Below are 10,753 nucleotides of genomic sequence, written 5' to 3'. Positions count from 1 at the left end.
TCTGGTTTGGTGTTATTGTTATTATAGTTTCTGAGAGGCTACTGCACAGAAGCTCTGTTTGACTCACACTACTCTCTCCTGTTTCCTGTGAAGACAAGGAGCACCTTAACACCTTCATGTGGAGACTCGCCCCTAAAGAGACCAGAGAGGAGAACTGGCAGGCAGGCAGCCAAAACTGTGTGAGAGTGCATGTGTGTGTGTGTGTGTGGTGGTGGAGAGTCTTTCATCAGCTGTATACTTTCTCTCACCACTCATGTGCGAGTGTCTGTGTGAGATCTCTTTCTGTGTGTGTGGATGTGAATGGACATGTTTAACTATACTTGTGGGGACCAGAAGAATAGTAAACAAACAAGATTTGACTAACTGGGGACATTTTGTTAGTTCCCATGAGGTCAAATACTATTTCTAGGGGGTTTAGGGTTAAGGTTAGAATTAGTGTTAGGATCTAGGTTAGTTTGGTGGGTTAGGGTAAGAGTATAGGTTGGGGTTAGGGTAAATAGGATTGTGAATGGGACTGAATTGTGTGTGTGTGTGTCCAGCAATGATGTATCACTTTGGTGTTTGAGATGCCTTTATTTGGTTGTGCTTTTAGATTTTTTTATTGGGGAATGTATTTCCCCAGCAGCCTTGGCAAGTGGCAACTAGACCTAAATGCGTAAGCTATTGTATGAAAACAAAGTCCCTTTGTTGCAGGTTAAAATGTCTACTATAATTTGTTAGAGTTGTTTGCAGTGTTTAGTTCAGTGTTGCTGCACTTAGCTGTGACGCGCGCCGTGGCTCAGGCCAGATTCGATTAGGATCCTGGTGGAGTATTCTCTCGTGTTTCTGGAGCAGGAGGCGGGTCTTTGGAAAGTTGGAATGCCTTGGAAGTTTTCCTGTACTTTACAAAGATGTTGAATATGGACACCTGGCTGGTAGTGTCCCTGTTCGTGTTTGTCCAGCTCTTCTTCAGTTTAGCGTATGAAGGTAAGGAATTGCAAATATTTATCCATCCCGCGGATCAGAGGGATTTAGTTAACCCACTGGTGTCCAAATTGACACCGTCCATTTAATTTACATTTCTCAAATGTAACGTTTTTAGATATTTGCATAACATAGTTAGTGGTTGTTGCAATTTGTTCTGTTATTACGTATTCATTATCGGTTAGCCTATATCCCACCGCTACTTTTTGAGAGCCACATTTTATGTTTACGTGGAGGGGGGTGAGGCTAGGGTAAAAGGGGGAATACAGTGCGTATCTGGGGGACGTCTCCCGAAGAATTCATGAGAGACATTAAAGCCAGCATTATGTAGATGGTGCCTTAGCTTACCTTCGTGCTATAGCCTGTAAAAAAACATTTATTAATTAAGTCCTTTGTTCAAGTTATTTTGCCATGCAAAGTAAGGGCGCTATCCCACTGGGCACAGACGTCAATTCAACGCAGCTATTCCATGTTGGTTCAACGTAATTTCATTGAAATGTCGTGGAAACAACATTGATTCAACCAGTGTGTCCAGTGGGTAATGAGTTTAACAGTTGTACATTCGTTTAACAAGGGGATATGTACGTTAAACGTGCCAAAATGTAACTAATCTTGACCAACTAATGGTCTATGATTTCAGTCAACAGAGTGGCGAATCACATCGAAATTGTCAATAGCCTAGATAAGTCCACGTCTCCAGTAAATATTTCCAGACTACAGTCCACCCCAGTGTGACCGGCATTGGAGCTCCGTGCTCTGCAATCAGAGCCCATAGCTCCGGGATGTCGGACAAGGGCTCCTGTGTTCGGATTAACTGCACATTTGCTCGGGCTGCCTCCTCCCATTTCCTAGCTTTCCTAGACCCGCAGATCTGTGGAGTCAGTGTCTGTCCAGTGCTGGGTGGTTTTGTTTAATAAGATTGTAAGGTCTCTTTGGAGGGTGACAGGAGGACTGTACCAGTTGAATGGAGCCGTCAACAGGCCATACCATTGATTTAAAGGTAGACAGACACCATGATGGGATAGAGAGACCATTATAGTTGTTTTATTTTTTGCTGGTCGATTGATTTGATTCCATGTGGTGTTCTCTCATCTTAGCTTGGTTACACAATAATTTCACACAAAGTCACACACACATATATGCAAGCACTTACACACACACACACACACACACTGAGAGAGTTTTCCAGATGGCTGGGTGCCAACAGGGCAGGGACAGTATCCTGCAGAGGAACATTCACTGAAGAGTAATGACAAGCTGAAATAAGTTCAAGACGAGACGGGACTGTATAATAGTTTGGATGCATGGGTGTATACGTGTGCGTTTATCATGGAGTGTATGTGCATGTGTATGTCTGTATCAAGGTTAGAGATGTAATGTGTGTCAGAGAGAGAGAATGTGTGGGTGTGTGTGCTTGAGGGTGTGTGAGGGTGTTGATTTGGAGATGTATGTGTCTTGTCCAGTGGCGGCGCGGCTTACCACTTCTGTCTGAGCAACAGGCTGAAACATGTGCATACGCTACTGGATTTAGATTTACACTGACAGGGTAAACACAGCTTGTCAAACTGATGCTTATAGCTGGAGGTCACTGGTGAGTCTGTGTGCTTGTGAGTGTGTGTGTGTGTGTGTGTGTGTGTGTTTATGGGGGTTGATTTTTAACAGGGGTCTTTGTATTTATTTGGGGGTTGTTAGTTAGACTTTATGTGGCGTAATTTATGTGTGTGTGTGTGTGTTTTAAAGGGGGTTGAGAAGGGTGGATGGTTTGGGTTTTAAGTAGCCTTAGTAACCTTTCTTTGCTTTGGTGTTATAGAATGCATTGAGGTGTCTACTGAGAGACAGGCTGAGTGTTGTTACTTTACGTGCATTGAGGTGTCTACTGAGAGACAGGCTGAGTGTTGATGCTACCTCCAAGGCATATGAAGATGGGTGGTAACTGGCAAGGGAAGGGTTTGATGGTTGATTCTCTCCGGAACTCTGTATGTTTCTGTCTCGGCTGCTGTCTCAAAAACAAGATGGTTGCCGCTGTCTCCTTTGTCCCGTCTCATTACTATTTTCTCTGTCAGCACAAGCGGACACTCACACAGACACACGTACACACTCAGCGACGCCTTCGCCTTTATAGCTCGCTCAGCATGCATTTCTATTTACAGTGAAACCCAGTCATAATGACTCTATGAATCATTCATATTTTACGAATGGACTGCTGTGCTGTTGGTCTAGGTGGTTAGTGACCTTGTATGTATAGTTAATTGTCAGAAAGCTCAAACATGCCGTCTTAACACAGAGTGATGTAACCCAGGGAATTCTCTAAGCCTGCCAGCTTACTAATACCACTGGAGTAGCAGTAATAATGGTTCTTCTCATTTTCCATGGTGAGAGAGAAAGAGAGCATGACGGTAAGCCAGTCAGTGATTGATGCGTTAAGAAAGGTGTCGTGAGCATGTGATGTTGGAGAGAACACAAGTTTAAGTGGTTGGTTGAAGAAGAGATCTATTAAAGGGAAGTTGTGCACAGAGGCAGTGCGAAAAATATGGTCAAATCACTTCACTGTCTTTAGTCTATGTGTTTCTAATGCCCAGATGAAATAACAGATGCCTGTACTGCCTGTTCAGTTCTCCTCCTGGCATGTTTCTACATTAACCCTGTCATTGATTCCTATTACGCACAGCTCAGCTGAATAAAGCTGACTGGAACCTCAGTTTGTGTTCCCTCTGGCCCTGTTGTTCTCATTGAGCTTGGCAGGAGAGCCTCTCTCGCTCTGTCGCTCTCTCTGTTTTATCAACACCGTGTTCTCTCTGACGTCTTCCCACCCTCTGAGGAGTCATTTTCACTGTTAGAGAGAAGAGAAAAGAAGAGAGAGACTGTTAGGGATTCTGTCTGATTCCAAACCTCAGTGCACTGACAGAAAGACTGTTGGGACCGGGACCATGTTTATGTGGATGAATGACAACTTATAGGTTTTCTCTTTCTTTGTTATTGAAAACTCTGGATCTGGCCTTCATTCACACACTGATGTTAAGCAAATAAGAAATAACTTTATACTGCCAAGTTGAGTGTCAACTTCTCAGCATATCAGCTTTTATTCAAGGCTGGCTCAATTTGATGATGTGGATGAGATCGTTTCAAGTTAATCATAGTGTTATTTTATCCCTGGCTGTTCTGGAGACCGCTTTGAGTGGAAAAGGAACAGTACTGCGGTATTCTAAGATCCCTTAGGAAAGGAGAGAGACACGTCTATAATAATGTGTTATTCCCTCTGCTGCAGATTGCTGGATGGGATGTGAGTGTCAGTCTAACTGGCTGCCTTTGTCTCTAAGGATGTGCATGTGGAGAAGATGGACTAGCTCTGCCTCTGGGAAATATCCCCTGCTATAGGCTATGAGGCTCTCTGCTGGTATGGTGTATGTCAGTAGAGCCCCCTAGGATTGAATTTATTACAGAATTACAAAACCAAAAAATCAGAGCAGAACTTTAGTTGTTGTAGCAGGATAGTAATCTGTAGAACAGTCTCGATAGAGAGAGAAAGGAAGGCCTACGTGTGTGTGTGTTAGATTTACTCTGTTGTCTGTTGTCTATTATGGCTCCATAATAAAGCCCAGTAGAGATGTGTGGTAAGTTCTCCATGTGCACTCTGGTGTTGGGCCATATAGCGGTCGTACTCTGTAAGGATAGTCATATATAACCTCACTGTAGGCAGTGAATTGACTGCAAGCTTGTTATAGAACTGATCTGAAGCAGCAGCACACACCTGTGATTAGTTTCCCAGATATGTCTGTTTCCCTCTGATAGACTTCCTTGGCTGTGTGCCCGTGACTTTTCCCCTCAGTCAGCCAAATCAGATTCAGGGTCTGTATAAGGATGTGCTCAGTAGCAGTGTGATCTGACGGCTTAAACCGCAGTGCACGTTCGGCATTTGGCTGACGTGTATGTACGCCCGCCGGGCTGGGAGCGTGTAGCTGTAGCAGGAGTGAAAGACTTCTCTGTCTGTTTTGTCCCTCATGGATCCTGAACAGAGAACACATTCACACTGGGTTGGAGTCCACAACATCCTCCTCTGGTAGCGATTGGGCGTATCTGAGCTCGCTCCTCACTCCTCTCTCCCATTTACACCCCTTTCCTTCCCTCACCCATTCTCTCTTCCGCTCCCTTCACTATAATCCTCACCTTTTCCTCTCTCCCTCATGTCACTCCTTTATCTTGCATTGTGAATTGAAAGGTTATGTATCATTTTGAAGCAGTAATTTTGCTGTGACAGCGAAGCATTGTCTGCCAGACAAGCAACGTCCCAATACTCATATCTGCTTTCCTTTTGACAACTGATATCAAATATCTTGACAGATGAAAACAATAAGCCAGATTTCTATTGGAAGGGCCATTCTTTTTCTAGCTCTCTCACATAGAGGTCGACCGATTAATCGGAATGGCCGATTAATTAGGGCCGATTTCAAGTTTTCATAACAATCGGAAATCGTTATTTTTGGCCCCCCGATTTGTCTGAATTATTATTATTTTTTGTACACCTTTTTAACTAGGAAAGTCAGTTAAGAACACATTCTTATTTTCAATGACGGCCTAGGAACGGTAGGTTAACTGCCTTGTTCAGGGGCAAAACGACAGATTTTTACCTTGTCAGCTCGTGGATTCAATCTTGCAACCTTACAGTTAACTAGTCCAACGCTCTAACCACCTGCTTTACATTGCACTCCACGAGGAGCCTGCCTGTTACACGAATGCAGTAAGAAGCTAAGGTAAGTTGCTAGCTAGCATTAAACTTATCTTATAAAAAACAATCAATCAATCATAATCACTAGTTAACTACACATGGTTGATGATATTACTAGTTTATCTAGCGTGTCCTGCATTGCATATAATCTATGCGGTGCGGGAAAAGGACTGCCGTTGCTCCAACGTGTACCTAACCATAAACATCAATGCCTTTCTTAAAATCAATACACAGAAGTATATATTTTTAAACCTGCATATTTAGCTAAAAGAAATCCAGGTTATCAGGCAATATTAACCAGGTGAAATTGTGTCACTTTTCTTGCGTTCATTGCACGCAGAGTCAGGGTATATGCGATAATAATAAACGTTTTGTTTTCGCAATGATAGTTTCTGGATTCGACCATATTAATGACCAAAGGCTCCTATTTCTGTGTTATTATGTTATAATTAAGTCTATGATTTGATATTTGATAGAGCAGTCTGACTGAGCAATGGTAGGCAGCAGCAGGCTCGTAAGCATTCATTCAAACAGCACTTTCGTGATTTTGCCAGCAGCTCTTAGTAATGCTTCAAGCATTGCGCTGTTTATGACTTCAAGTTTATCAACTCCCGAGATTAGGCTGGTGTAACCGATGTGAAATGGCTAGCTAGTTAGCAGTGTGCGCGCTAATAGCGTTTCAAACGTCACTCACTGTGAGACTTGGAGTAGTTGTTCCCCTTGTTCTGCAAGGGACGCGGATTTTGTGCAGCAATGAGAAATGCTGCTTCAAATGGTGGCTGTTGTCGATGTGTTCCTGGTTCGAGCCCAGGTAGGAGCGAGGAGAGGGACGGAAGCTATACTGTTACACTGGCAATACTAAAGTGCCTATAAGAACATCCAATAGTCAAAGGTATATGGAATACAAATGGTATAGAGAGAAATAGTCCTATAAATATAATATTAACTACAACCTAAAACCTCTTACCTTGGAATATTGAAGTCTCATGTTAAATCTTCTTAGGGCTGCAATCCCGTTAACGGGATCGACATGACAACAGCCAGTGAAAGTGCAGGGCGCCAAATTCAAAACAACAGAAATCTCATAATTACAATTCCTCAAACATGCATGTATCTTATACCATTTTAAAGGTAATCTTGTTGTTAATCACACCACAGTGTCCGATTTCAAATATGCTTTACAGCAAAAGCACCACAAACGATAATGTTAGGTCACCTCATAGCCACAGAAAAACACAGCCATTTTTCCAGCAAAAGATTTTCCAGCCAGTCACAAGAACCACAAATAGAGATTAATCACTTTGATCATCTTCATAAAATGACACTCATAGGACTTCATGTTACACAATACATGTATGTTTTGTTTGATAAAGTTCATATTTATCAAAATATGAGTTTACATTGGCGCATTACATTCACTAGTTCCAAAAACATCCAGTGATTTTGCATACCCACATCATTCAACAGAAATACTCATAATAAATGTAGATGATAATACAAGTTATACACATGGAATTATAGATATTCCTCTCCTTAATGCAACCGCTGTGTCAGATTTTTTTTTTAAATTACGGAAAAAGAAACCCATGCAATAATCTGCGACGGCGCTCAAAAGTAAACGTCACAATAGCCGAAGTGATGGCGTCAATATAAACAAGAAATTATATGATAAATATTCCCTTACCTTTGATGATCTACATCAGAAAGCACTCCAGGAATCCCAGGTCCACAATAAATGTTTGTTTTGTTCGATAATGTCCGTTATTTTTAACATATAGCTTCAATAAAGTTCCAACCGGAGCATTCCTTCATGTCTTCATGAGCAATGGAACGCAAGTGAATACCATGAGGAATAAGCGTGATCAGAAAATGGCTGACTGCCAGACATCTGATAGATTCTGCTCTCATTCACTCCCACAACACCGTAGAAGTCTCATTCAAATTTCTATTGATGGTTGACATCTGGAATAACATCTGGAACCCCTAGGCAGTGCAACATCATTAATATCTCAAGGGGATTTCATTGGTGACGCTGGTGAATACATACAAAGCTCAGATTTCTCACTTCCTGTTTTGATTTCTCCTCAGGATTTTGCCTGCCATATGAGTTCTGTTATACTCACAGACATCTTTCAAACAGTTTTAGAAACTTTAGAGTGTTTTCTATCCAATACTAATAATAATATGCATATATTAGCAACTGAGACTGAGGAGCAGGCAGTTTACTTTGGGCAACTTATTCATCCAAGCTACTCAATACTGCCCCCCAGCCATAAGAAGTTAATGCAACCGCAATAATCTGAGAACGGCGCTCAGAATTTTTTTTTTTTTATCCGCCATGTTGGAGTCAACAGAAATCAGAAATTACATTATAAATATTCCCTTACCTTTGATGATGTTCATCAGAATGCACTCCCAGGAATCCTAGTTCCACAATTAATGTTTGATAATGTCCATTATTTATGTCCAAGTAGCTACTTTTGTTAGGGCGTTTAGTATTCAAATCCAAACGCTCGTGCAGGTCCAGCCAAACGTCGGACGAAAAGTTCAAAAAAGTTATATTACAGGTCGTAGAAACATTTAAATCTAAGTATAGAATCAATCATTAGGATGTTTTTATCATAAATCTTCAATAACGTTCCAACCAGAGAATTCCATTGTCTGTAGAAAAGCCATGGAACTCAGGTCGCTCTCATGTGAAATGCGCTGACCAGGACCTGGCTCTCTGCCAGACCACTGACTCAAAGAGCTCTCATCCAGCCCCACGTCACAGTGGAAGCCTCATTCAAGCTTCTAAAGACGGTTGACATCTAGTCATCCCTAGGAAGTGCAACATGAACCATATCCCACTGTGTATTCGATAGGGCTGTTCAAAAACTACAAACCTCAGATTTCCCACTTCCTGTTTGGATATATTCTCAGGTTTTTGCCGGCGATATGAGTTCTGTTCTACTCACAGACACCATTCAAACAGTTTTAGAAACTTCAGAGTGTTTTCTATCCACATGTACTAATAATATGCATATATTGGCAACTGGGACTGAGGAGCAGGCCTTTTACTCTGGGCACCTCTGGACACCTTATTCATCCAAGCTACTCAATACTGCCCCTGCAGCCATAAGAAGTATAAAAAGGAACCACCAGCTTTCATATGTTCTCATATTCTGAGCAAGGAACATAAACATTAGCTTTTTTACATGGCACATATTGCACTTTTACTTTCTTCTCCAACACTTTGTTTTTGCATTATTTAAACCAAATTGAACATGTTTCATTATTTATTTGAGGCTAAATAGATTTTTATTGATGTATTATATTAAGTTAAAATAAGTGTTCATTCAGTATTGTTGCAATTGTCATTATTACAAATACATTTTTTTTAAATAGTCCGATTTAATCGGTATCGGCTTTTTGTGGTCATCCAATAATCGGTATCGGCGTTGAAAAATCATAATCAGTCGACCTCTACTCTCATAGTGACCAAGAAGGAGAGGAAACCAATATTGGAGCACTAGTCACATATCACAGTAAGTATGTTGGTGACCTCACAACAAGACCCTGAGTCACATTTCAGCAAGAACAAACATGAAAAAACATTTTGGAATGGAGAAAAGGTTTAGGTAGTTCCTCCTCCGTTTCAAAACGTTTCCTTCAGTTTCATACTTACTGAATGTAACCCCAGTGTGAGGTTGCCATTGCAGCACTGGTTTTAGAACAAGGTTGCAGTAAAAGTGATTCATTGTGCCAAACCAGCTGGGGAGAAAGGCTCCCTTGGGGTTCTGCTTCTCTGCATGTGTTAAAGAGATTTCTCTCATTCCTCTTTGGAGGAATAGTTTAGCAACGTTTTCCAACAGTGATAATCTTGATTTAATAATGACCTCTTGCAAAACACCAGTAAATTCCAACCCAAATCTTTTGTTGAAGGATTAGGCCCACATCATGTTTTGAAACGTTGATAAACCCTTTCAATCAAATGTATTTATAAAGCCCTTTTTACATCAGCAGATGTCACAAAGTGCTATACAGAAACCAATGCAGCCCTACTCTTATCTTGAATGCAGCCTTGCTCTCTCCCTGCCTTGGTCACTAGCTGCTTTCTTCTCCCTCTTACTTTCTCAGGGTCGGGATACTATGGCTATGGAGATGATGAAGATGCATATGCTCGTAGAAACGGAGGTGAATGCTTTGACCAAGCTCTGCTGCCACACGCACGCACGCTTTTTACACACTCTGGCACTCGCTTTCAACATGCAGGAAAGTTTAGGGTTGAAATAAGCCTTTTAAACTCAAAGCATTGACTTTTTATCAACATTGAAAACATTTATTTTATTTGAAAAGCCAATCAAAGTTAGCTGTGTGTCTTTCACTTCAATGTGATGTACATAACTATGTTATTTTCTTCTCCACAAGATAGCGATATGCTTCATCCCATGTTTTACAAACTGACACAATTATGTCAAACTAACTTTCAACTTTTCTTTGAGGTCAGTTAGACATGGAATTTTACCCTCTGGGCCAAACCAAACTCCTGGACTATTTCTCTTCTGTAGAGACTCAAATATAGTATTGTGTTCTTTTACTCAATGACAGTGGAGACTGGAGTTACAGCCAACACACACACACACAAACTTATCCAGCTCCTGTCCAGCTGGTGTATGTTTGAGAGTGTTTGTGCGTGCGTGCGTGCGTGCTTGCAAGAAAGTGCGTGTTCTGAGCCAGTGGGGAAAAGACTGCATATTTTATTTCCCTGGAATACAAACCTACTGGCCCCTCAAACTTGGCATTCCCAAAAGGAATCTTTAGGTAAGCTTTTGAGGGATGGATAGAGCCATCCAACTGGTCGAGGAAAGTTGGAGGCAACTTGAGTGTTCTTCTGACAAATCTTTATCCCTCATGCTGTAAATCAGCTCTAGATCATCATCCACTTCAGCCTCCATTCTGAAGGTTATATTTATTAATAGATAAATTGATGGGGTTTAGTAGCTCTAATCAACAGTATGATTGAGTGATCCCGTTTAAATCCACTGGATCAAAGTGATCAAAGACAGACAGACACCCACACACACA

At 41.4% G+C, this 10,753-nt stretch overlaps 1 protein-coding gene across 2 annotated transcripts in view; it reads left to right on the top strand.

The window, feature by feature from the left end:
• Window positions 1–794: 794 nt before the first annotated feature.
• The window catches only part of LOC115125883 (sushi-repeat-containing protein SRPX-like), a 31,422-nt gene continuing 21,463 nt past the window's right edge, over window positions 795–10,753 (top strand). The window contains exons 1-2 of one of the 2 annotated variants that reach the window (XM_029655499.2): window positions 795–966; window positions 9,806–9,862. In XM_029655499.2, coding sequence (XP_029511359.1) covers window positions 891–966; window positions 9,806–9,862 — 133 coding nt within the window. In that variant the 5' untranslated portion in view covers window positions 795–890. The remainder of the gene's footprint in view (window positions 967–9,805; window positions 9,863–10,753) is intronic. The other variant, XM_029655565.2, reaches the window with a different exon arrangement.

This window comes from Oncorhynchus nerka, linkage group LG1, assembly GCF_034236695.1.
Source record: "Oncorhynchus nerka isolate Pitt River linkage group LG1, Oner_Uvic_2.0, whole genome shotgun sequence".
Lineage (NCBI taxonomy): Eukaryota > Metazoa > Chordata > Actinopteri > Salmoniformes > Salmonidae > Oncorhynchus > Oncorhynchus nerka.
Note: the sequence above shows the minus strand (reverse complement) of the source record. Positions and strands in the feature narration are given on the sequence as shown.